At 40.0% G+C, this 27962-nt stretch overlaps 1 protein-coding gene across 4 annotated transcripts; it reads left to right on the top strand.

Moving 5' to 3' along the window:
- Positions 1–27946, top strand: USPL1 (ubiquitin specific peptidase like 1). 4 transcript variants are annotated; one of them, XM_081046879.1, is made up of 9 exons: positions 1–134; positions 3338–3467; positions 4035–4163; positions 6723–7368; positions 11077–11190; positions 15799–15928; positions 17241–17366; positions 22632–22789; positions 24834–27946. In XM_081046879.1, exons 2-9 carry the CDS (start codon positions 3405–3407, stop codon positions 26729–26731), a joined length of 3264 nt encoding a protein of 1087 aa, XP_080903005.1. In that variant the 5' UTR covers positions 1–134; positions 3338–3404; the 3' UTR covers positions 26732–27946. The 4 variants fall into 4 exon arrangements, with proteins under 4 accessions (XP_080903005.1, XP_080903004.1, XP_080903006.1 ...); XM_081046878.1 differs by having other exon boundaries at positions 11–134; positions 3338–3503; XM_081046880.1 differs by lacking the exon at positions 3338–3467 and having other exon boundaries at positions 11–134.
- The last annotated feature ends 16 nt before the right edge of the window (positions 27947–27962 follow it).

Genomic DNA, 27962 nt, shown 5'->3' with positions numbered 1-27962 from the left:
TCCTAGCGGAGAGGCCGGAGGGGGAGGAGCAGGCAGCGGGAGAACGTGAGGGGAACGTTGCGTTGCGCGGTGTGGAGCTCCAGCCGAAATAGGCGATCGGGTCGAGCCTGTGCGGAGAAGAGTCCCCGCCGCAGGTAAGGGAGGGGGAGTAGTGTCTTTCAGGTCCGAAGTAGGGAGCGGGGACAGAACGGGGTTGAGCTGGGAGGTGGTGTGCGCTCTGAAAGGGTGGCCTAGGCTGGGAGAGGACGGGGCTGGGACCGGGTTCGGGGGGAGGGGCTGGGGGTTACGGCGTGGAGATGAAGTGTTTGGGCTCGGAGAGGTAAATGCTGAAGAGAAACCAGAGTTGTTTTGCTCTGTCCCGGGGAGCGTGGCGATGGGGAGAGTCCCCGGCGCTCGCGTCTCCTCGGGCCCCGAGGTGCGCTTTGAGCCCGCCCCGCGGGGCGCCGGAAGCCGGGGCTGCGCGTCTTTGTGACCTGGCCTCGGGCCCGTCCCGTGCCGAGCCCGCCGGGTCTCGGAGGGCAAGCTCACACGGCTGCGAGCCGCCGCTCCGCCACCCGCCCGTCTGGGTTCTCCCTGTGCACGCGGACTGCGAAGGGAGCCTCGCTGTGCTTTTCGCTGCCCCCAGGGCCAGCTTCACACATTCTTTGCGCTGTGACTGGGTCCTTACGGGGCTGGGAATTCACACTCGGGCGTGGGGAGTATCCGTGGCTCAAAGAAGTCATGAAAAAGCGGGCGTCAGGTGAAAGATACTGGGGTGAAGTGGAACGGAGGGGGCCAGACTGGACGGCCCGTTGGAGCTCCCCGCGCAGCGAGCTTTGTTCTGGGGAATAGCGCCAACCTCTGGGTCAGCCTGCGCCGCTTGGGCTTTGCTGCAGGCGAGCTGGTGCGCACAGATGGTTTCAAGCTGGGCGGGGACCCAGGCGCAGACTTGTTTTATGGAAGCCGCACTGGGGCAGTGATGTGGAGCGTGGGTGGGATGGAAGGAGAGGTGGGGGTTCGGGCGCGTCCAAAGAGCTGTCCACAGAACTTGGTGACTCGCTGCGTGAAGACGAGGGACGCTTCCAAGGAACTGTCCGTTCACAGCTTCTGGTGCATGTGTTTGGAATGATGGTGATACCAAAATATAAGGCAGAAATGCAAGGAAGTGGAGCCTGCTACGTTATAAGGGAAGGCAATGAAGGCAGTCATTTAGGAACAAATTAAGTTGTAAGACTCACCCCAGGGTTTTGTATCTAGAACAAAGGAAACTGTATTTGCAAGACCTGAATAGCCCTCCTCTGGTATTTTTAACATAACTTTGTTTTCAGGTGTTCTTCATATTTAGGGTTTCAACCACCAACCTACTGTGCTCCCCCGAAAATAAGACCGGCTCTTACATTAATTTTTGCTCCAAAAGACGCATTAGGGCGTATTTTCAGGGGATGTCTTGTTTTTTCACGGACAACAATCCACATTTATTCAAATACAGTCATGTCATCTTCTGGAACATCCTCATAACGTACTAAATGTGTCCGTCTATCTGACACTGTTAACTGGGGCTTATTTTCCAAGTAGGTCTTATTTTCGGGGAAACACGGTACCTGCCTTTCCTATTGAAATGTTGGTGATGGGATCAGTGGAGCAGATTTGAAGGCTCTTTGTGTTTTACTTTTATAATTGAGAGACAGCAAGAACCAGGTGAAAAAGTTTTCTAGATTCCTTCAAGCAGATGGAAATTTTTATTAAAAACAATTTTTTCAAGATACAAAGATTACCAATTTTTCTTTTGAGAACACTGCAGAATCATAAAAGGTGTTTTATTTTCTACAGTGACATATAAAATTAACACCAAATAAATAGTAAAAATTTTATGTGTCAGGTGCTAAGCAGTTTACATCTATTCTTGCATTTGATTCTTAGAACAACCAATTTTACAAATAAATCGCTGAACTCAGTTCTGCAAGTGCAAAGTCCATGCCTTTAGCCACTCGGGAACCATGGAAGTTTGACTCTTTCCTATAGAGTTCCCTTTTCTACGCAGATTCTAAATAGAACCAGCCAAAGAGAATAAACTGGTGTTGTCTTTGAGGAGCTTAAAAAGAAAAAGTTTAGCACCACACTGTTTTAATCCATGTGGCAGTGGTTCTCAGTGGGGCCTTTTTTTTTTTTTGGCTCCCTGAGGACATTTAGCAATGTCTGGAGACATTTTCGGTTGTTACAGCTGAGGGGTGAGTGCAGTTGGCATCTAGGAGGTAGAGGTCGACGGCGCTGCTAAACGTCATTCCAGGCACAGGAGAGCCCTCACAATAAGAATGAAACGGTCCAAAATGTCAGTAGTGCTGTGGTTAAGAAGCTCTGCCTTGGGGTATTTCTTTAAGAATTGAAAACTGGGACTCATTGATACTGACTTTCTGAACATTTTTATTATTTAAATTATTCCTTGGTTTGAAAGGTGTTTGAACTGTATATAGCTGGAACCAAAAAGCATAATAGTTTTTAAAGTGAACCTGGGAGCTGTGGTTTCCCAGGAGATAGTTGTCATAGAATTACGGATTCCTAGATTTGGGAAAGACTTTGGCTTGCAATTATTTTGCAGCATCCCTGCTTAGTGGGGATTCACTCTGCTGATAGGTCTCCTGCATCTGGTTTCCCTGTATTTTAAGTCCATACCTAACGACTTTTAAGCATCACTTTTCTTACCACTGACCTCCAGTCTCATAATTTTGACTTCATTGAATGTGGTTCTGCCATAAGACTACACTCAAAACAAGCGTGTTATGTGTGTAATTTGTACTGTAACGATGTTTATATTTTTGTTCTGGTACAGATCATTTACTTTAATATGAAATAGTATTTGTTGGCAGCTTTTAAAAAGTAGCATTGTTCTCAGTTGGTGACATATTCTTGGTTAAAGGCAGTAGGGGTTCTTTTGTCCCTGTCAAGTAATGGCACAATGAATCTGAGTTTTTAAAAGTACTTAGTATAATGCTGACATACTTATTTCAAATTGTGCGTAGACTGTAAAAACTTAGGCTTTCAAACTCTGGCTAATATAAGTTGGCTTTAAATAATACTTACCTTTATTACAAGTTTTTATAAATTTGCTTCTAAATGAGTCTATTGTGGAAACCAGTCCTATTGGCAGTCTCTGCCCTCCTCCAACAAATTTACTAGATTTATAAATAAATGTAGGTATTTTGTTTTCAAGATTACAATTTCAGAACATGTTTACCATAGGGCATATATTAGTTCTCACAATATGTGATACTTAACGTATATACATCTTGTAAAATAGCATAGCTCTTTTTCAAAGTAAATAGGATTTTTATTTAATTGTCTATTGACTTTTTTTTTCCAGGGTTCATTGAAAAATCCTTAGTGATATTGACATGTTTCAAGTGACATAAATTAGCCAATGACTCGGAATGATGGATTCCCCGAAGACTGGAAATGGTTTGCCAGTGATTGGACCAGGGACTGATATAGGGGTATCATCACTCCACATGGTGGGGTATTTGGGAAAAGTTAGTGAACTTATTTTTTGCCTCAGTGCAAAGTTGGGGTATTTTCCTCCTATTTTTGAGACTTTAATTTGGTTTTAATTTTACCAACTAACTTCTAAAAAGTCATGTCTTCCACGGAAATCTTACAGCAATGGCGAAAGATTGTTTGACTGTGTTTACCTCTCTGTGTTTTATTAATATGTGAAAGTAGAAATAAAGCATAGACCTTATGGTTCACTATTCTTTGAAAATATGGAGCATGCATTTTCCCTGGCAATTGATATTACTTTTTTTCCTGCAGATAAAACTGATGCTATTTTTAACACTTGAAATTTAATATTGAAAACTACAGTATATTCTTTTTAGAATATTAGCTGTATTTAAAGCCTATGTGCATTTTTTTGTTTTATTGGCCATGTTGAAAATAATCTTGCCAGGACACCTGTAGGTGAAAGTTGTAATTTTTTTCTGGTTACTTTTCCATTTAATGTTTTGTAATTTTGATACGATCTAGAAATATCTATATCTTAATTTACTTTATTTTTCTTTTAGAATTACGATTCTGCTAACATCCCGTCAGATGGGTATTGCCCTGCTTGTAGAGAGAAGGGAAAGTTAAAAGCCTTAAAGACTTACCGAATTAGTTTTCAAGAATCTATCTGTTTGTGTGAGGATCTGCAGGTAAAGTATTAATCTTAGACAGCATCATGGTTTTTAGCCTTTTGCTTTTTTCTTCAGTGTTTAAATTTGTACTCATTTTGTAGTGTTTTGACTGTACATTTTTAATACATAGATAATCAGTTTCTAGATCTGTCTGGTATGCTATTGCAAGAAGATGTATGTTTTTATTGTGTTTAAATTTGTGAGAAGAGAAGATACATTTCAAGATTGATTTTTTTTTTTTTTTAACTTGTTTTGGGGAGCTTGTTAGCTGTTGCTGTATAGTAGTTACTCTCCCATCACTTTGGTTTAACTTTGGGACGTTTTGGAGAAGTTATTAATCTGTACATGTTATGTACTTAAGGCTCTAAATATCTATTAGGTTTAATTATAGTAATTTGTACCCAGTGGTACAATTTTTATGTAGGAGCTCATTAAATTCCTTAATATTCTACATTTTATTATACTTGACAAACTATAGACACACATTTAAGTCTCAAAATTTTGCAAGGTAGGTGTTCCTATTTTGTGAACAAGAAAACAGATGCAGAGTGTTCATTCAGAACTCAGGATCTTCATAATGCAGCAGTGCTGGGATTGGACTGCAGTCTAATTTCAGATACTTTTATTCCAGGTAAACTGGCAGTTCATCAGAGGCACCTGGACTGCTTTTAAAAGCTCCTGGTCTCACTCACAGGTGCTGATTCAGTACTGTTGACCCAGATTTCTGCAGTTTTGTAACTTTTGAGGACCAGTCTGATGATGAGCCAAGTTTGGAAAAAACTCAACTAAATCACACTGTTGATTATAAATACTTTGCTAGGAACAACTCAAAGAAAACTCCCGGCATTCTTACAAGTAGAAATCAGTGTCTTTTGCATTGATTCAGTAAATATTTTTTTGAGTTGGCACTGTTTCAGATGCTAGGATATGAGCAGTAAAAAATGTCTTGCTCTCAAGGTTACATTCTAGAGTGAGAAAGAAAATAGACAAGTAAAGTCTTGTCTATTTTTGTGTGTGAGGCCATGGAAGTGCTGTGGAGAAAAAGCCACGGGGACTGTCAGGGGACGGGGAGTCTGCGATGTTAAGTAGAGTGGTGAAGGGCGCGCTTCATTGAGAAAGTGACCTTTGAGCAGAGACCTGAAGGAGATGGACAGCAGCGGTCCCCTGGCAGAGTGGCAGGTCCGAGGCCCTGAGGGTGGAGGCTGCCTGTCCACGTCTGTGCTGAGCAAGGAGATCAGCAGAGCAGGTCTCAGCAAATGAAGTGGAGTCAGAGAAGATGGGCCAGAAAAGTAGTGGGGAGGGGGCTGGACCAAGTAGGGTCTTCTCAGCCATTTTAATGTCTCTGGTTTTCACTCTGGCTGAAAAGTAGAACCCTCATAGGGATGTTGGTAGAAAAGTGACATGGTGTGACTTACCTGTTAAAAGGTTCGCTGTGGCTGCTGGGTTGAAAATATATGTCATGGGCCGGTTAGTAGACAGTGGCAGTATTCTTGGGGGGCAGGTGGTGACCAAGGTGATGAGGCGTGGCTTTTTCTATTACGTGTTTTGAAAGTGGAGCCAAAAGGATTTGCTGAAAGATTGGGGTCTGTGGTAGGAGAGGGAAAACTCAAGGATGAGCCCCAGATGTTTGGCTTGAACGATTGGAAGGATGAAATTGCCAGTCACTGAGATGAGAAAAGGAAGACTGGGCGGGGAAGATCAGGCGGTGAGGACCAGTCAGACTTGAGACATCTGACTAGTATCTGTGGGTTTGTGGGATGAACAGTTGGGTCCTATGTACAAGGTAGAGAGTGAGATCAACACGTAAGCAACTGACCAGGAGACTTGGTGAATATACTTACCTAGGAGTATGGATGAAAAGAACAATAAATCATAAAGGGCCCTGGTGTCGTGTTCTTTTTAATTAAGCAGGGATGCTGACTCTGCTTGAGATTGGTAAAGATTTTTTGCTTTTTAATTTTTTACCTCTTTAAAAACAACTTTTGAAATTTTTAATTGTAAGAAAACACAACATAAAATTTACCATCTTAACCAGTGTACAGTTCAGGAGTGTTAGTTTTATTCACTTTGGTGTGCAACAGACCTCCAGAACTTTTTCGTCTTACACAACTGAGATTCTGAATCCATTAAACAGCAGGTCACCTTTCCCACTCCCCCCACCCCCCGCCCCCAGCAATGGCCATTCTACTGTCTGTCGCTGTGAATTTGACTATTCTAGGTACCTCATGTAAGTGGAATCATACAGCATTTATCCTTTGGTGACTGGCTTATTTCACTTAGCACAATGTCCGCAAGGTTTATCCGTATTGTAGCAGGTGACAGAATTTGCTTCCTTTTTAAAGGCTGAGTAATATTCCATTCTGTGCATAGACCACATTTTTTTTGTCCATTTGTCCATGGACATTGGGGTTGCTTCACCTTTATCCCTAGTTTCTTAAAATTTAGATTGATGATATTATACCCTCATGTCAAATTAATGCTAAAATTTCACACATATTTTTCATGACTTGGAAACAGTAAAGTAAAACGAGATTATTTGAATTTTTGTGGTTTTTATCATTTTATTTTTCTTTCTAGTGCATTTATCCTTTGGGCTCTAGATCACTTAGTAACTTAATTTCTCCTGATTGGGAAGATCGTCACACCCCAAGTAGGCCTCAAAAACGAAAGCTCTTGAAAACAGACTGTAAAGATTCACCTGCTTTAGCAGATTCCAAAAAGATTAAAGATCATAGTGTTCTCGGTGGTGAACGAGTTTCGAACAGCAAACATAATAGAGAAACACACGATGAAGCCCCAGCAGTCTGGCCTGCCTCACTGCCCAGTGGGCCCCAGAATCTGGTTAAGACCGGCGAGTCCTGGGGGCAGGATGAGATTTTGGAAGCTGCCGGCGTTGACATGGCTGCTGAAGAAGATGCTACTACCGTTGACGTTCCTGGAACTGGGGAGCCTGCCCCTCAAAATGAAGGAGGCACGTCTGAAGTGGGTGTGCCATTGGAGAGCACATGCACACCGTCCAGCCAGATTTCATGTGTTCAATGGAAAAACACTTCCGCGCTCTGTTGGTTAGACTGTATCTTATTGGCGCTGGTGCACCTGGAAGTGGTCAAACAGGCCGTGCTGACGGACCTGTGCTCCAAGGAGGCATCTGTGTTCTGGCAGCTTTTTACGAAGTACAGTCAAGCCAGTGTGCTGCACACCAGTCAGTGGGACGCAGTTCAAGGTCGGTACTAATATTTTATCTCCCTTTCATTTGTCAAGGGGCTAATGGTGAGTGTTGTCTCACAGCACGTCGGAAAGATGCCCTCAGCAGCGTCTGTTTTATGTGGAGATCTGGGAGCAAGGAGCCAGGGAGAGTGTCATGAGGCTTGCGATAACACCAGTTACAGTGTCATGACTGCCCCCCAAGAGGCAGTCTTTTCAAACATCGGAGTAAAGATGAAAAGCTCTGGTGTGTCTTTAGCTGGCGGGGTAATAATGATCGTCATCACACAGCCCAGCAAAGTAAAATTTAAAGTTTCACATTGCTGTAAAGCAGAATTGACGGCTGAATACAAATCATCCACAATTCCACAACTCCCCCAAAGTCTCTTCACAAGGATATATTTTTATTTCATTTTCTATAAAATATGATACGCATGAACCCATCCCCAACCCAAGAAGAATTAAAATATTCCCAGTAACGTACATCTACCTGTGTGTTCCTCCCACGCCATTCTCCATCTCCCTCCAAAGGTATCAGCACCCTGAAATGTGTACTTCTTAATAGTTTGTCCTGCATATATATGTCTAAACAATACATTAAACAATATATTGTCTAATTTGTTTTCAATTTTATAAGAAAGGATATTATACACTATGTCTTCTGGGGCCTTTTTTCTTTCTATAAAGATTTATCCATCATGCTGCTTGCTTTTGTGGTTGGTTGATTTGCATCGCTGTAGAATATTTCCATTTTATAAATATCTCGATGCATTTATCAATTCACCTGCCATTAGGTTGTTTCTTGCCATTAGAAACACTGCTGATGTGACTATTCTCAGGCAGGGCTCTTGGGATACCGTAGCGTTTCCGTTGGATATCCGCGGAATTGCCAGATCAGAGGCTCTGAGTTTACAGTATATAGCCAATTGTTTTCCAAAGTGGCTGTGCTAATCAGTATTTCCCCTAGCAATGTATAAGAGTTCTTCCTGATCCATAGTCTCCTGTGGTTATTCTCACACTTGGAGATTTTTGCTATTTGAACTATGCACAATGGTTTGCCTTTCCCAGATCTCAGGTTAAACAGCGATTCCTGTGTAGCTCCTCCCTCTTGTGTGAAATGCTTGCTGTGTATGACCCTGTTTTGTTCCATTGCCATGTCCTTAGTGGTGCATATGAGTTTTATATGTCCTTGTTGCTCTGTGTGTGTCTGATACTGTGTTTCCCAAAAAATAAGACCTAGCTGGACCATCAGCTCTAATGCATCTTTTGGAGCAAAGATTAATATAAGATCCAGTATTATATTACCGGGTCTTATATAAGACTCGGTGTTATGTTATGTGTTATACCAGGTCTTATGTTATATTAAAATAAGACCCGGTCTTATATTAATTTTTGCTCCAAAAGACACATTAGAGCTGATGGTCCAGCTATGTCTTATTTTCAGGGAAACACGGTAAGTGTCGCTAAATCTCCCAATTTGTGTCTTGTGTCTTTACCTTTTATTTGATGGCTGCGGTGCATTTTATTGATTTTCTTCCATAATTTGTGTTTTTATTTTTTTAAACCTTTTGCTGCAATGGTCAGATATATCCGAATGAATTCATCCGAAATGCTTATACATAAAAATAATATCATTTACATACAAAGCAGCTCAAATTATTCTTATTAAATGCATAAAATAGTCAAAATATCAACTTTTTGTTTTTTGTGGATTTCTGACACATTTTGAAAAAAAAACAAATTAATGCAGCAAAAGAGTTAAAGATACCTTTGATACGCAGAAATTGTTAATCTTTCCTTTTGCAGCTAGTAATGTGGCGTTTGAAAGAAATCTTTCCCCCAAATCAGGTCATTCTCCTATATTTTCACTGAAAACTCATCAAGATTTGCTTTTCACATTTAATTCTGCTGGAGTTAACTATTTGTGTATGGTGTGTGATAAGGTCCCATTTTTTCCCCATTGCATAGCCAGTTTTTCTAGCTCTACTTTTCGTGTTAGTTAATCTGCCATACCAATTTTGTCGTATAACATTCTGTATGTGTATACAGCTGTTTCTTACCTCTTATTCTCTTGGTCACTATATATCTGTCCCTGAACTAATACCACACTATTTTAATTATTAGGGCTTTTTAGTTCTTGCTATCTGCTAGTAAAAGAATCTTCACCTGTATTCAACTTGACTTTGGTCATGAAATCTTTTATGTAAATCTTATACATGGTTTCCCCTTGATGGCCATTCAAGCTGCTTGCCATTTTTTGCTGTTATGAAAAAACATCATGACAGTTATCCATCTATTCTTTGAATCCATTGCTGATTATATCCTAGAAGGAATATTACAATATGAATATAAAGACTCTTTCTGAGTGGCTTTCCAGAAGGCTTATACTAGCATATAATTACATTTTCATATGTAGAAGGTAACATTTCAGAACACTCGCAGCACCTTTGGGTATAAACATTTACAAAATTGTCGTTTTGTTAGATAAATATTTCGTTTCAATTTGACTTTCTTTGAAATTGAATTTCTTAGCAATTTTTAAAACTCAATTTTTCACAGCATTTTTGCTTTTATCTTCTCTCTATTCCTGTTTTCTATACTTACAGGAACCCCAATACTGGGTGGGTGACAATTATTCAGTTACTGCTGCAGAAAAGGATACCTCATTCAAATTTTGACTTGAATGTAATTTTGAATTTATATCTTAATCTTATATTAATTTTTTACAGCAAAGTAGTATTTACATGGTTTTAATTACGTTTGTTTGAGCTGCATTACTTTGACTCATAAGTGTTCTCTCTTTGGCATGGTCAAATAAAGATTGTGGTTGATGCTTGTAATCAGGACGTATGGATTATTTATTTGGAAGAGATTTGAGTGAAAAGACCTGTTTGTTGTTTAAGAGTAACTAGAATCATGCATATGAAGGCTTTTATTCAAAATAATTTTCTTATTAATCTTAGATAGTTTCTGTCACAGTAATTCCATTTTGAGGACTTTTATCCTAAAGAAATTATCAGAAACGTGGACAGGTATGTGCCCAAAGATGTTTGTCATCGTAGTATTTATAACAGTGGAAAACGAAGCCAGTGTACAGAGATAGGGGGATGGTTAATAAAAACGTTTAGTCGGAGTGCAATAACTAGCCTGCAGAGTTTTTAATGAAGCACATTTGAGTGAAAAATGCAGGATATGGAATTATAAAAATGCTATGATGTCATTGAAGACCCTTCCCATCCCACCCCCACCCCTAAAAAAGATATAAAAGGAGGCATTTATGCCAAATGTTAGTTTGGGAATTAATCATAATTCATTAAGACTCCTTATAGCTTTTTCTGCTCCTATGATCCAGCTAAGTTCAATCAAAGGGGACCAAACAGACGTTGTCTGTAGCACGAGGAATAATCACATGTAAAGAGAGAGAGCCTCGGCCGTGTCCGAGACGGGCAGAGTATCTGAAAGCTCAGCTCCTGCTAGGCCTGCCGGATGAGGAAGACCTTCCCTGAGGTTGTGCCCGGCAGTCAGTATCAGTGACGCTGTGCTGTTGAGGGGACACTGAGATATTGAGGGGATATGTGGTAGATCCCACAGAGAGGAGGAAGAATGGTGGAATTCTGGCTTTCAACACGTATTGACTGATAAACTTTCATTCTTGGTAATGTATTCATTTTCTTTGAAAAGGTATAGACTGATGAGGAATTGATAATGTTCTGTATTTTATTTTTAGGTGGAGATTGTAAAAAAAGTTCTTCAGAAATATTTGCAAAGATAGAGACCTGTCTGAATGAAGTCAGAGATGCAATTTTTATTAGACTTCAGCCTCAGCTTAGATGCACGTTAGGTAAGTAATCTATGTAATTTAACTGTATTATTCGTCGACCGTAAAGAAATACATGATAAGGAAAGATAATATTGTTTTGTTACTTTAGATGATCAGATTCTTGGGAGAGAGCCGGGGTAGTTGGTTAGGAATTGACTACTGGTTAAATCGTTGGTGGGCAGAGCTGTTCCATGTAAATATGCAGGCTGGGTCCTACCCCTTGAGTGGCTGCAGCCCCAGAACCTGTAGGGGAAGCCTCGGGGTACACCTCTGGTTGTTTTTTCAGTGCTTTCCCCCAGTAGATTAGTCCAGCATTTTTGGCCTGGACTGTGCATTAGCACACACCTAGGGAATTCAAAAGTAAATGCTAGTGCTAGGGGCCCATTAAAAGGCTCTCGAGGATGGAGCTCGGGTATGGAACCTTTAGAAGCTCCCACGTGATTCTTACTGGTGCACCGGGTTGAGAATCTCTGGTCTACACCCCAGGGTAATTCTGCTCCTCTGCGGTGATTGGTTTAGGAATGGACATGTGGTACACTTTTTGCCAGTAGAATACAAGGAGAGATAATACTGATACCTTTTGGGAAAGTTTTCGTAATCTTTAAAAAGAGGCACCTGCTTCGTCCTTTGAATTGGCGTTTGGCCTCTGGGAGCCTAGTGGAGCAAGGGCGAGGATCTTTGGATCTTTCTAAATGTTTTTAGTGTAGCACAAAGGAGCTGTAGTGGTTTGTTGGTGTGTTTGTTGCTGGGGAATGTCTTTTTGTTTTACTTCTCTTTGTCCTTGTATTAACTCTCTTATTAATATCGTAGTAGCAGAATATGTAGTACCTCTATTAATATGTTACCCATATTAAATCGCGTAGAATATCAGTGCCTTCAACAAGTTTTTCTCTCAAGGAGTGGCATTATTTCATCAGATCCCGATAATCGTGTCTGGAAGCAGTGTCTTTTTTGCATGGTAGTATCTCTTACTTTTTTGTCCCACATTTGTCCCCTAATTTTATTATCTTGTTTTTTTATTAACTCCTACAGATGCAAGTTTACGGTTATAATAGTAAACAGATTTTCCATCTGCCAAATCTTTGGCATTGCCTCCTCTAGGTCTAGAGGACCTATCTAATTTATCATCAGGTGGAAACTCAGATGGAATAGATATTCTTTTTTTTCCTTTTTATCAAAGCATAATTAACATATAATAAAACCCTTTTAAATGTATGTAGTTGTGTAACCATTACCACAACTGAGATGTAGGACATTCTGGTATCACCCTAAAAACTTTCCCCGGGCTCTTTAGTAGTCAGTCCCCTTCCTTACCCTAACACCTGATCTGTTGGGTGGACACTCATTTCAAAGGAGTCTTTTCCAGAAGATCAGCAGAGTACAGACCCAAGGGGCTGCACTTGCCAGGTATCATTTCTCTCCTAGCGTGAACTGGTGTTTTATTCAGGGTCCAGGCTCCAGATCCGTTGAACTAAATAGTGGATTCTCCCAGGTCTGAATCACCATCCTTCTTACCCCTGATTATTACCTTTAGAACAAAGTTGCCTCTTGCTCCACCGCTGCCTTGGGCCTGGTTTTCTTTGTAACAGAGATGGGATTTTTTAATTATTTGTGCAATCACAGCAATTGGGCAAGCATCGAGCTCTTCTAATTTAATAGAATCCTTCCTACTAGTCATTCCACAGTGGTAGGTGCTACTTCAGGGCTTACGATGTTACTAATGAAATCTAATCTTTGCTTCAGAGAGCGCGGTAAAATCTTACCATGTATGTGTTCTCGTTCTGAATAGCAACATGTATTTTAAAGATTTTAAAGTACTACTAAAGAAAGAGAAGTAGACTCTGTATTGATCCGGAATGTTGATTAAACTTTTAAGATCAACCACGTTATCATTTTGTTTATTGTTTTTAAAAAACACATTGTAAACTGTCCTCTCTGCTCTCCCTCCCCACAGTTTAAGAAACGTAGCATTACAAATACAGCTGAGGTCCCTTGTATGCTTCCCCAATTCTTCCTTATCTCCCCACAAAGGTAACTGCTGCCTTCAATTTGGTATTTTCTTTTCCTTTAATGTCTATAGTCCTTTTTTTTCTTTTTTTAACTTTTATTTATTGTGTGTTTTTCCAGGACCCATCCCCTCCAAGTCAAGTAGTTGTTTCAAGCTAGTTGTGGAGGGCGCAGCTCACAGTGGCCCAGGCAGGGATTGAACTGGCAACCTTGTTATTAATAGCACTGCGCTCTAACCAGTGACTGGCCCCTGTATTCCTTTTTTAAAACAGGAAAAAGCTATTGTTATGGTTTTGTATTGTTATGGTTTCTACTTCTTTGTATAAGTCGGAAGAGTAATTTAGTGTGAGTGTTGTGTACCAGTGTGAAGACAGGCAGGCCCGCAGGACGGAATAGTCCAGAAAGAGCCCTCCCCTTTTGGTTACGTCTTCTTGTGACAGGCGGTGATGCAGATACAAGGGGAGAGAAAAGGCAGCCTGTAAATGATGCCAGGACAGTTGGTTCCTAATTCAGGGGAAAAATTGGATCCCTACTTCACACCATAGTCAGAAAGGAACTCCATAATAAAGACCTAATTATGAAAAGCAGAGTTGTAAAACTTTGGAAGAAAATGTAGGTAAATACTTTATCACTCAGTGGGGAGGAATTTCTCATATAAGATACATAAAAGATTGGTAGATATGATTACATTGAAATTTAAAACCTCCGGGCAAAAATAGAACAAAGAAAGAATGATATCCAGTATATCTTTCAAAGAACATCAGTTAAAAAAAGACAGACAACCTCATAGCAACATGGCCAGAAGACATTAATGAGCTATTAACAGAAAACCTGACCAGCTATGCAGCAAAGGGGCAGCAAAGGGTCCCTGAGGGGTGTGCGGGCTGAGTTACTAAAGGCGAAGGGGCTGAGTTACTAAAGGCGAAGAAACCGCTCCACTAACGTAGGCAGGAGATTGTAAAAATTGGAATTAAGCACTGGTGCTCTTTGTTCTCTAGTATGCTTTATGATAAATACCCGTAAACTTAATAATCAAAGGAAAAATACTTAAGATCAATTTAGGAGCTATATGAATTACCTAAAATGATCTGTAATAGTTTATTTAACTGTGTTTTGAGCTCCTTCATGATATTTTGATTCGTTGGGAACTTTATGTATTTTTAGACCTGAAGATTCTGTTGTCATTATGAAGTAAATTATTTACTTTTTCAACTAACGTTTAGTTACAATAGAGTAAGCATTTAAAGGCTGAGAACTAATGATGAACTCATGCTATACTACACACTGTTTACGCATATGGTGTTGCATATGTTCATTTTTAGGAGATTGATTTGTATTGCTGTTTATAAAAAATGTTTTGTTTTTATGTTTTGTTTTTATGTTTTTGGACAAAAATGGCAGTGGGACTGTATCACAAAGTGACTATTCAAAGAGCCTTTGTAACTACTGATGTTTATAGAGGACGCTTAGGTGATAACACCTGCCGCTCTGCCTCTGGTCCTGCCAAGGGGACTCCTGCAGGCTGGGTCTTGGCAACTGTAATTCCAGGCTGGGGGAGAACTGGACCGTGGAAGTGACACTGTGCCAAGGGAGGGAGGGGATAGAAGGACTGCTGTTTTCTAAGACCAGGTTGGTAAGGCATCTAAGCTCCCCAGAGGACAGGAAAGAGAAACCAGTTAGAGAAGGAATGTAAAAGGAGAATGTAAAATCCCACGTGACTTCCTTGCCCATCTCCACACTGGAAGACAGTACTCATGGTTCAGTGTTTGTTTTAATGACAACAAAATTCAGATTTCTAATCTTAAAGTTACTGGAGTTTAATTATTAAAAGGTTAAGAAGAGGGGCTGCCGGTTGGCTCAGTTGGTTGGAGGGCTGTGCTCATGACACCAAGGTCGCCGGTTTGATTCTTACATGGGCCAATGAGCTGCGCCCTCCACAACTAGATTGAAAGCAATGACTTGACTTGGAGCTGATGGGTCCTGGAAAAACACACCGTTCCCCAATATTCCCCAATAAAAATGTTTTAAAAAAAGGGATAAAAAGATGAAGAAGAGTGGTCGGTGAGGGTTCTGGTGAGGAGTCAGGAGATCTGAGGCTGGTTCTGGAACCCTTGTGTGTTGTGCTCTCCACAGGTAGAACAACCAAGAATCGGGATGGAAATAGCTTTTTAATGGTTTTCTCTAACTCTGAGATTACTCTACCGTGTTTCACCAGTTACATTATTTTTAGTATCTGTAGCAAAACATTTATACATTTTTATTTTGTTTTTGTAATACTCTAGGGTTATTATAGTTGTGAGGATTTTTGTTCCTGAGAAAAGCTAAAAAGATTGAGAAGATCATGTGTGTCTGGTATGTTTTTGTCTTACGAAGTTTTCGTAAGTGTCTAGAAAGATAGAGAATGAAGAAAAATAGAGAATGAAGTGATAATTCTTTATTATGGACCTTTTTAGAAAAATGCTTTGAAAACTTCCCCTTGCTAAAGTTAATAACTTACTTTGTTACATGTACGTGTTCACCTGTATTAATACTGTGAGTATAGTGAGAAAAGACAACAGTTCATAATTTGGGTTTACCTTTTTCTGTTCATTATGAGTTATAATTCTTCCTTTCCTTTTGAAGGTGATATGGAAAGCCCTGTGTTTGCATTTCCCCTGCTCTTAAAAATGGAGCCCTGCATTGAAAAGCTCTTCACATACTCTTTTTCTTGGAACTTTGAATGTTCACAATGTGGGTACAAGTATCAAAACAGGTCAGTTTTTCTATTTTTTAAAACGCATTGATTCAATTGAAAATGATTCTGAGTAATAAAATTTGCTTCCATTAGTAGCACTGCTCTCTCCCGGGTTCTTTCTACCCTTGGTAACATTTCCCACCTTATCTTGAAGTCACTCCACCATTTAGGTGGAGGTTAAAAGGAAAAATTTGAGCCCCAGAAACAAAAGAATGCTTGCTTCTTTAAACCTGAAGAGGGGAAAACTCATGGTTTGCTAGATTCCTAGTGCGGGTTTTCTTAGGAATTCTTCAGTGGGAAGCAGGACATAGGGAGTGTAGCCCGTTCCTTTCCACTCCCCCTAGAACCCCTGCCAAGTAAGAACACCTCTCAGAACTCCTGGAAACTGTGTTTTGTATACTCCTCTGTTAGATGCATTTGTTGATTACTTTGTGCTTCTTTGCTTTTAAAATGTTAGCTTCCCTGAGAATGGATCTCCTTTTCACAGCCTGTGCTTATCGCACTTATCATTTATCAATATTTGCTGTTATTTAGAAAAGAAGCACGTATCTCTTAGGTAATAAATAATAGTTCTTTTAAAGATGATTTCATTGAAGTGAATCCCGTTGAGGTGCAGTGTACATTTTTTTAATGATCATCTTTTTAGATGCTTATTGTTGTCAAGTATTCACGCCAAAGTGCAAGTTTAGAACTTGTGTGTAACCTGTAAAAACAAAATTCTTTCACAACTGATGTTCTAATTTTTTAAGGATCAAGGAAATTAAGTTGTATATATTCCTGATTCTGTATTTAGAAATGCCCCTTTCGTTTTGATTTGTAAATAATGGATAGACAGGTTGTGAATTTATTAAGGGGTGAGCTCTTAACAAATTTGAAAACCTCAGAACAGTGGTTCTCAACCTGGGACAGTGTGCGGCCCATGGGACGTTTGGCAATGTCTGGAGATACTGTTTGCTGTAAGTGGGGCTGTTACTGCCACCCAGAGTGTGGAGGTCAGGTGTGGTGCTAAACATCCTACAGTGCACAGGACAGTCCCCACAACAAAGACTTACCCAGTGCGAATTTCATGGTGCTGCTCTTGTCGGTGGTTCCACTCTTGAGAAACCCTGCCTTTAACAGGTTCTTCATCTCATAGTGGAAAAACTCTGTGGAATAAACGTGGAGAGTCTTCACAGAGAGCTTTCCTAGGGTTACGCCTATTCATTTGTTGTACGGTTGGTTAAGGATGAATAAACAAATGAAGGAGAGTGCCTTTTCTTTTAGACATTGATTTAAATTAACACGAATGAATTAGATTTAAATGAATTTAAGTTGTCTTCTGTTTTTATAGGTGTATGAAGAATCTGGTCACCTTTACAAATGTCATTCCTGAGTGGCACCCACTTAATGCTGCCCATTTTGGTCCATGCAACAGTTGCAACAATAAGTCACAGATAAGAAAAATGGTATTGGAAAAGTGAGTTCAAATCGCCTTATGGAGTTTAAAACAACGTGAAAGTGGATTTACATATTTTTTAATGTGTAGAATTGAAAGTGATGACTATAACGTATTGTGCAGAAGTTTGAGTTAACACGTATTTGTGGATCACCAAAATGCTAACGCCACTGAAGAGCTCACCCTCCGCTCCTACAAGTGCCTTTCATTCATCTGCCTTTTTTCTCCCTTTAAGGATATTAAACTTCAATTTTTCTCTCCTCCACCAAGTGACTGGAGTCGCTAGAATTCTGGGATTTCCTTAATCTAATTTAAGAACTACGGTGATTGAAAAATGAGCCACACAGGCTCATCTCTCTGAATTTCCATCTCCTCCCAGACTTCAGCCTGCTAGTTCTTCATCCTCCTGTAAGCTTTCTGCTGCCCTTGAGCAGATGTGGTTTCCTTATGTTTTGCCAGCCTTTCTGCTTGAGCTCAGTGGGAGCCATGGCCAGAATTACCTTTTCTAGCATTCTCAGAAGCCCCACGTCTAAACTCCCAGGTCATTCCCACTTTAGGCAGTTTGTCTCCCTTGCTCATGCACTCACACACGTGTATGTCCTCTTTAACCTTCATTTTCTGTTGTCTTGAACTCTACATAAGGAAATGTTTTGAGGTATAATTTGATGTAATAAAGAACCAGTGATAGTCATATCTTACCTTTTCTGATGCCCTTGGATGTGCCAAGAAACCCCGCAGAATCTTTCCTAAAGGTTTGCTTTCATCCAAGTAGTCAATTATCAACCTCATAGTGCCAAGACTTAAAAAGGAAGAAAAGACAGTGCCCCTCATACCCCAGCTCCAGGCAGCTTTAAACCTTTCAGCTGGTATTTACTTTGACTCTTCAAAAGCATGAGTCCCACCTCTGTCCAGCCTTCTCCTTTGATAGCAGTTGAGTGGTAGGGCTCTCAGCCAGGGTCTGGGGCCCATCTCTCCTGAACCTCCTGTCCTTCCAGTGTGATTACCTTTTGGTTAAATCACACGTTGTTTGTTATGAACATGCACATATCCCCTGTCTAGCCAGCAGTATACATGCTTATGTTTCATTTCTTTCGTAACTGTTTTTCTTGGAATTATTCATCGCCTTTTGTTTCATTTGCTTTGTTTATATACACATTGATTTTTTTACAAATTCTTCAAACACTCAGTAATTTTCTGAACACTCAGATGCTACACAATTTTTGAGTCTTCCTTCCCTTTTTTCCCTGGGAACCTTGTTTCTGCTGCCTTTCGCCTTTTTGCTCCAGGGTTTCAGTCTGGGCCTGGTGCTGGGAGTACTCTGTACACACGTTGTACACACGTTCACTAGCCCAGTTTTTAGCCCAGGGCCTAACCACCCATTCTGCAACTGTTGCCTATCGATATGGAGTCTCTTAGGGGTTCTCTTCTCAGCAGTACGCCCACTCGGTAGCATTCCATCATCACTTCATCCATTCTGCCATCTGATTGACCACTTTCCTGTTTGCTTTTTTCTCCTGAATATTTATCGTCGTCTTGTCTTGTTTGCTCACATCTCCTTTGCTTTTCTTTGTCTTCTTGGTTTATTCCCAGTTTTAGTCCTTCACTATCTGATAGCATTTGAGGGGGAGGGCAGAGTAAGAAAGATCTCTTTAGCCGGAAGTCCACAGTCTGTGTCGGCTGCCTGAGTTCCCTCGTTGAGATCTAAGTGTTGAGGGAGCCTCTCCTTGATGAGGAGGTCAAAGGGCAGCAGGTGTGGCTTGTGCCACCTGCACCTCTGCACCACTTGAGGCTTCTTGGTGTATATCATTTAATCTAAGTATTTATACTCAGCGTTGAAGAGAAACTCACACTACTATTTTGTTGCAACATAAAATTTGTATTTATACAAATATGTTGCTTTACTTACATTAAAGATTTACGCTCTGATCTGGAAATGTATCTGTTAGGTATCAGTGTTTCAGCGGAAAATGTGTGTAGAGTTCCTGTGGGTCAATTTATAAGCAGAATTTATAATTTGGACATTATTGTATTCAGAAGTAAATTGAACTAGCATGTAAAGTTTCACTGAAAATTTAAATGAAAGTGTCTTTATAAAGTCCTTTGTAGATTTTTACTTTGAAATTTGTATAATTTGATTTGTTGGTGTTTAATGGAATTTAGAAACAAATTTAATATAGTTTGTAGGGATAACTTAAAAGTAATTATGCCCGTCATGATATCATGCATAATTCAGTCTTACAGCATTCTAAAAACTGACAGTGTTATAAGTTCTCTGAACACCTTGTCTCAGATAATCTATGTCTGTAATATGTTCTCATTACAAAGAGTCCATTGGTAAATCAGATGAATGATAATTAGCGGGTCCAAATCTGCTACTTTTCTTTAAGTAGTGTGTTTAGGGATTATGTTCAGAGCATGGCGATATGAAGCAGCTGATATAGAACTGATTTAATTATATTTCACAAACTCTTGAAGTAGACTGTTTCATTCTCATTACCACCACAATCTCCTTTAGGAATCTGGTCATACACGATCCTTGATTGTCATTTGAAAGCTTATTTATTTGAACTTCAGTTCTAACAGTGATCTTAAAAAACAACAACAACAATTTGTAAAGGATAGGGGAGTGGTAGAAAGAAATAAGACATTTCTGTTCTGTGCTTACAGAGCTTATTAAAGTGTCTTAATACAATGATTTTGAGACTTTTCAAAAGCAGATAAACTGCTTTCACTTACAAAATTTCAGATGGAATACGGATATATAAAATATTTAAAATTATGTTTCCGAATTTAAATTCATTGTTTGGCAGAAAGTGCATTATTATATATGAGATCTTTGAACTACCTCCAAAGAACACGTTTGTAAACCTTTGTTGAACCGTTGACTTTTTCTAAAGATGTATTTTCTAGTTTACAGTTAACATGAACCAATTCTAATTATTTGAATTACACCTGATTTTACTCATACTTTTTATTTTTTTGTCGGAGTCTGAAATAGTTCAAACAATGATGTAATAGGACTAACATGTAATAAGGTTTAAAAATTACATTTGCAGACTTTTTTCTGCCTAAAGCCTACATTATTACAATTCAGAAGTAATACATTCACATTGTTAAATTTGCATTTTCTAAAATAAAAAATAGGAATTATTCTATTATATTAGTTGGGATGAAAGTCAAAACCTTGTACTCAAGCCATTACAGCAGCTGTTTGCGGGTTGGAGACTCTGGGTTCCTGCGCATAGCTCCCTTCCTGCTGGCTTCCTCTCTCTGCTATTTTCTCACCTTTGCTGAGGGTAGATCCTTATAATAGAAGGGGTGGAACCTCCTGACCGGGGAGATGACTGCAATTGGATCTCAGCTTGAAATTTGCTGGGCCAGGTCCCTTTAACCCACCCCACCCAGTTTTCCTGCGGGTGAGTCAGAACCTGACTTGCTGTCCTCAGCTCTGAGCGTGGGCCATGGTACTCCAGGCACTGTGGGTAGGAAGAAACCTGGGGACAAAGTCAGGCTAGGGGTGAATTGCTACCCTCACCCGAGACACTGGAAATGAGATAAGCTAAAGTTATGGGTAGGAGATGCTGTCACTTTTAGAGGACACGAGAGTCTTGGGGACTCAGGAGGAAAATAAACTAGAAGAGGAAGAGGAGGCACATGCTTTATTTTCTCAACTCCAAGATGCCATCATTTATAAGTTGTACCAGTTCTTAAATGTGCCATTAAGAAAGCCTGCCTATTGGGCGGCTGGATGGCTCAGTCGGTTAGAGCGCGAGCTCTGAACAACAAGGTTGCCGGTTCAATTCCCGCATGGGATGGTGGGCTGAGCCTCCTGCAGCTAAAGATTGAAAATGGCAACTGGACTTGGAGCTGAGCTGCACCCTCAAATTTAATTGAGGGACAACGACCCAGAGCTGATGGGCCCTAGAGAAACACACTGTTCCCCAATATTCCCCAATTAAAAAGAAAGAAAAGAAAACCTGCCTATTTAACATTCCCATGTGCAAACTCACACAAAGAAGGTAGGAAACTCCTGGGATCAACAAGAGGATGTTGTGTAGTAACCAGTCTCAGGAGCTGTCTTGAAAAGAGGTCCCAGGACACCAAGAGAACTGAATATTAGTACTTAAAGAGTGAGGCAAGTGCCTGCACTTCCAGCTGTGAGAATATATGTCTAGTTCTGTGGATCACTGATGCAAAGTGCACTGTTCTCATTGTAACATTTGAAATGGGAATACATCTAAACATGGATGGCATGGTCGTGTAATTGGCGGTGTTCTTTCACAGTGGTGCATTTTACAGTCAGTGGCATGTTACATGGACGAAATAGGCAAGATCAAAACGAAGGGGAGTTGAGCGTTACAGACAGTTTTCAGGACTTTCTGTGTGTAGGTACTTTCATTTTGAAGACGATTATTCTCTAACAGAATGATCGACATCAGCTAATTTACATATTATCCTTGTCAGTCTGAGTAATCTGCATTTTGGACATTGATTCAAGTTCATTTTCAGGTGAATACGTTTTGATAAACTTAGTAAGTTTTGACAGCTGTTTAAATATTGGGAAGAGAGATATTCAACATTTTTTTTAAATCCTGAGTGGTTTGTTTAGTTCCTTGAGGCTCATCTTTGGGTTCTGTTTTCTAGTTTGGAATGTTATTGTAATGACGTATTTTTGACATTATGATGTCTTGTTAAAGTTTATAGTAAATCAACTAGTATGTTGTATATTATTCCCTACTTAGTTACAAATTAAACTTCCTACATGGAAATTTTAATTTGATGAATCTCTCTACTTCCTGAGATAACGGGAAGAAATAGACTAAATTATTAACATGTTGGAGTTTTTTAAATGCTTATTTCACATCTTAGGCTTGTGACTTTGTTTCACATATTACCTGTCCCCCCCTAACAAACGCAGTTCATTTGGGCACTTGATACCAAAGAAAATTCTAACAGGTCTGGCTTTTTCCTTTGATTCTACAGAGTAGTTACTGAGACGTCTTTAAGCCGACGCATCTCTGCAGCTTACAGAGCAATTTTTAATAGTCTGTGTTAGAGCCTTTTTGCATGATGGCTTCCAACTGTGAGTGATCCTGTTCTGAGGAAGGTTTAACATTACATACGTCTCAGAATAAGTGCTCTATTTCTAATTAAGGCATACATCTGGAGGTGCTCAAGAAAAATGAGTGCAGTTAGCCTTGAAAGCTGCATGACTCATTCCAGACCATCTTTCGTATAACCAGGCACATGGCATTAAATTTGTCTTCTCTTCCTTTCTCTCCACAGAGTATCTCCCGTATTCATGTTGCATTTTGTAGAGGGCTTGCCGCGGAATGACTTGCAGCCCTACTCATTTCCTTTTGAAGGCTGTCTTTATCAAATAACTTCTGTAATTCAGTACCACGCAAATAATCATTTTATAACATGGATTTTAGGTGCTGATGGTAAGTGTTTAAACATTTCTCTTTTATGATAATAGACATAGAGACTAAACTTGGTATTTTTTTTAGACAAACTTTGCCTTGACTCTTTTTTTCTCTGTTTATCTTACCTTTGCCTTTAATTCTTTTGCCCTGTCCTTTACATTGTCGCTATGGTTTAGAGCCACTCCTAACTTTTCACTTTGCTTCTATCAGCATATTTATGGGTATCCATATGCATATGCATGTTTCTTTTTTAGACAGGCGATGAAGTCATGTTAAAGTTTGCTTTACAGTTTGCTTTTTTCCACTTAATATATTTGCTTTTAATTTTTGTCTTTATTGCATGAGTAATACGTGTTCAGTATAGAAAAATGAATGGTGGCAGTTTTGATTTTTCTATGTATATAACCTTGTACTTCTCTTAAAAAGAAAGTACATGGTACTGAAGGTTTTTAATTGAGAAAAAAATCCAAATAAAACAAGTTTTGCTTAGTTGCAATTGTTGGTAATATAAAGTAAATATCTGTTTCTGAGACGATTAGACATTACAGACTATGTAGCCTTCTCTCAGTGTGACATGGAATATCTGAAATCCATACCATGTTTCCCTGAAAAGAAGACCTAGCCGGACGATCAGTTCTAATGCGTCTTTCGGAGCAACAATTAATATAAGACCCGGTCTTATATTACAGTAAAATAAGTACAATAAGACAGTAAAATAAGACCTGGTCTTACATTAATTTTTGCTCCGAAAGACGCATTAGAGCTGATGGTCCGGCTAGGTCTTATTTTCAGGGAAACATGGTAGTTTGCTAATAGCTACAGTCAAGCTAAAGCCTTTATTTAAATAATTAAACTTTTCAGTGAAAGTACAGCTCATGGATTTTGCTAATGTCCACTTGTCTAATGAGGTTCACTATTGAATTGTTTTCCTTACAATGTTCACTTTGCCGAGATAACCCAGTCCCCTTAAAGTATTATATCAGGCTACTTTGATATCTTTTTATTTTTCTATTTTATCTTGTTTGTACACTTCTCATATATGATACTTTCCTCCTGGGATTGATGACACAGTGTGTTATAAAATCACTTAGTAAACTGAAACTTAATACAAAGTTTTAACCCTACTTCAGAATTTGGGAGGAAGTGGTTCTCAACTTCAACAGAAACTGAAAAGCCAACTTATTTTAACTTTTGACTGCATTCTAGGGAATGAAAAATCCTCTTCAGTTAGAAGAGGTTAGATGGTTTCCAACCCTGCAGCATATAAAAATCACAGTTAGCTTATTTTAAAGATGTCCTGGTTCTCCTCTAGACCAATGGTCTATGTCTGAGGATTGGATCCAACTATTAATCAGGTGATTCTAATACGCACATGTAGTAGAGAACCACTGACAAAGGCAAGCAACAGTCTCAAAGTTCTGATGGGTGTAGAATAAGAGGCAGTGGTTCAGGTGGTTTGTAAGGCACGTCTGCATAAACTTAAGCAGGTTTTACTTGAGTGGTTTTACTTGAGTTTTTGTATGTGTGCAGGGGGATTAACCTTCTCCCTTATCATCCATTTTCTCATTTTCACTTGACAAATGAGAAAACAGGCTCAGGGGGAAAAAAAGCAAGATACCTAATTACCTAAGCTTTCTTTTTTAACCGAAAAGAAGAATTGAAACAAATGTTGGTACTTGAGATAACAGTTTCATTCATCTTGAGAAGTCATATACATGGAAAGAAATCTCTTTTCTGATGTTGCTGGATAAATTCCGTGGTACTGTATTGTTAGTCCCAGAAGTTAAATATACTTCTGTCATGATTTTTGTGGATATTTTAGGAAAGGGTAGAAACTAGCTCAGTTTTTCGCTTTTCTGGCTGTTAATCCATAACTTTATTATCCAAATTAGGACTTACACACTTGGCAGAGAAAAGTGGTGACACACGGATAGGGTCATGTTTCAAGTGTTCTCCTTTCGTGGCTGTTCGATGATGATGGTTGAGATGGCCAGCAGAAGGTTAACCTAGGGTGGTGGTTTTGAATGTCCCGCTTCTTCCGCTTTCCTCCCCCCCCCCCCAGGAAGTTGGCTGGAGTGTGACGACCTGAAGGGCCCATGTTCCGAAAGGCGTGAGAACTTCGAAGTCCCTGCCGCAGAGATACATGTTGTTATCTGGGAAAGAAAAGTATCCCAAGTGACAGGGAAGGCATCTGCCTGTCTGCCACTTCAAAAGACTAATGATCAGCATGCTTTCGGGGACGTGGAACCGGTACCTCCAGCGTTATGTTCCGCGGGTGAGGCTGCCTCCGCTGACACGCCCTCAGGAAGTCACCCCACAAATGTGGCACTTGCTCCTAATACTCTTTCCCGGGATGAAGCTGCAGCTCGTGGACACTGTTTCCTTTCAGGTCCGAAAGGTTTGGTTGGCAGTAATATTTTACCTTTGACACTTGACGCAAGACAGGTTAGCTCTGAAGGTTTCCCATTAGGAAATACACCTGTGGCAAAAACTGGAGTTGTCAGCAGAACAAACACTTTGCAATCACAAGAGTCGCTAATGGCTTCTTCAGCGTCAGCTCCATGTAAGGAGAAGCTCACCCATGACCAGTCTATAGATTTACGCTTTCCGTCTCCGATTGCAGCGACCAACATGCAGTCAGTACAGCCACATACAGAAAGCACTGTACTCACTAAACCTGTGTCTGAGGCTCAGGCTGCGGGGCTTCTTCCGGGAGTAAAGTCGCTAGAAACTGAGGGCACAGGTGCCTTAGAGAAGGACGCTCCCTTAAAACAATTCCTGTCACCAAAAACTGAGAAATTAAAACCAGACCAACATGTCACACCTCAGGTGTCTCATTTGAAGAAAAGAGAAACTGCAGCATTTTCTCAGACCGTAACAGCTAAGTCCTTACAGAATCCATCGCTGAAAGAAAATCAGAAGAAGCCATTTGTGGGAAGCTGGGTTAAAGGCTTACTGAGCAAGGGTGCTTCCTTTATGCCACCGTGTGTTTCAGCTCATAATAGAAACGCTGTCACTGATTTGCAGCCCTCAGTTAAGGGGGCAAGTAATTTTGGTGGCTTTAAAACCAAAGGTAAACACCAGAAGACTAACCGGGCATCCAGGAAAGCTCGGCGGTGTGCGAGTCAGCCCCCAGCAGCCAGTGCCCCATTAGCAAGTCAGCCGCCATCAGGGAGCGCGGCTTCTGTACACGCCGATGTTCCTGCTGACCTGCACGGTTTGAGAGAGTGTGAAGAAGCCACTTACGGAGCTCACCTCAACCACAGTTCTCATGGAAATGGAGGTGGTGTTTCTTCAGCAAACCATGGAGACTCCGTTGACGGTCCGATTCATAAACTTCGCCTAAAACTTCTGAAAAAACTTAAGGCAAAAAAGAAGAAATTAGCTGCTCTTATGTCTTCCCCCCCAAATGGAAAACTTCCAAGTGAAAATTTAGAACACGTGTCCCATTGCGGGTCTCCAAACGATGGTGAATCAATAGAAGATTTGTTAAAAGAACTACAATATCAAATTGATATCGCTGATAATAAAGCAAGAGGAACCACTATTCCTAGTGTTTCCCCATACGGTGGTCAGACTCACGAAGAAATTTTAGCGGAATTATTGTCTCCTACCACTGTTGTTGCGACAGAGCTCTCAGAGAACGGGGGGGCTGACCTTAGGTATTTGGAGGTGGGAGACAACCATACCCCAGCACCAGTACCTGATGAATTAAATGGTCTTCCCCAGAACACACACCTGAGACAGGAACATAATTATTGCAGCCCCACCAAGAAAACTCAGGGCGAAGTGCAGCCAGACCCACTAACTCATAATGCCTGCGTTAGAACATTGAACTTGGAAAGTTCCATGAAGACTGATATTTTTGATGACTTTTTTTCCACTTCAGCATTAAATTCTTTAGCAAATGACACATTAGACTTACCTTATTTTGATGAGTATCTATTTGAGAATTGTTGAATTCTTATTACTCTTTCGTTTCATATTTATTACTGTCTTGGAAAAACGTACTATGTTTTTAGGTAGTGTTTATACACTGGCCATGTCATGAACAAAATGTAAGCTAGTGAAGATTTTTTACCTTTGGTTCTGCCCATACAGCATGCAGTCTGTTTTATAAATTAAAATGATCAGCAATCTGTTCTCCTTGTTGACTTCATTTTGTACTTGTTTAAACAACTACAATAAGGATTTCGGAACATTAAAAAGGAAAAGTAGTGTCTAGTTTCTGGCAGTTTGTACAGTTTGGGTTCATTAAATTTCTATGTTTTAAATGTTGGTTCAGGAAAAACACGAGTTTATACAAACTCATGATGTATGAATGTGACTTTCACTAAGGTTTTGTGGTTTGTTGAAGAGCCTCAGCCTGTTTCTTACACTGTAGAGTGCTCTGGAATGTACACTTCCCCCACACTTTTTCTCTCCTTACAAGGATGGCAGGAAACCTTGTTACGAGAACTTTAAGTAAGGGTTTGTGATCAATAAATTATCTGTAAAGGGAAAAATTAATCTATTTTTGTGTTGACTTGCAAAGACTTGATGTTATCATAAATATCTTTCTGCCCAAGACATTTATTTCTATGTCCAAAGTGGGGCACCATCCAGCAGTTTTGTTTTGGGAGAAAATAACAACCAATGTTTATAAGGCTTGCTGTGTACTGGGTTCTGTTATATATGAAACATTAATTCATTTAAACCAACATTCCTGTAAGCAAAATACTTTTACCACATTTAACGGATGAAGAAACAGCACAGGGCTAGTAAGTTGTAGAGCTGGGATGAGGGGCATGGTTCCTACAGCAGTTAAAAGGGCTGAACTTGGCAATGTGTGTTCCACCTTGCAGGCTTCATTTAAAGTTGGGGTGCCCGAACAGCACCCCTCCTGCTGTGATGAATAGTAGCAGTAGTTAACTGCCTTTTGAGGGTGGCAGTCTCGGGGTAGAATACTTTGTCAGGTACGCAGCACTTTATAATACTTGTGCAATTCACTCCCAACCATCCCTTCTTTTCTAATTACAAAGGTAATGCATGTTTATTGTAAGGAAAAAACTGGAAAAATAGAGAAAACACCAAGAAGACTTTGGATCCTCCATCTTCACACTAAGTGGTAATACTGCAAACATTTTCATATTTTTATGCACATGGACTATAAGAAATAAAAATGGGTTTGTTATACTTATTTGTATGATGT

The sequence above is a fragment of the Rhinolophus hipposideros genome (genome assembly GCF_964194185.1).
Source record: "Rhinolophus hipposideros genome assembly, chromosome: 4".
NCBI classification, from domain to species: Eukaryota; Metazoa; Chordata; class Mammalia; order Chiroptera; family Rhinolophidae; genus Rhinolophus; species Rhinolophus hipposideros.
The sequence above is the reverse complement of the archived record's forward strand: the minus strand, read 5'-3'. Positions and strand labels throughout refer to the sequence as shown.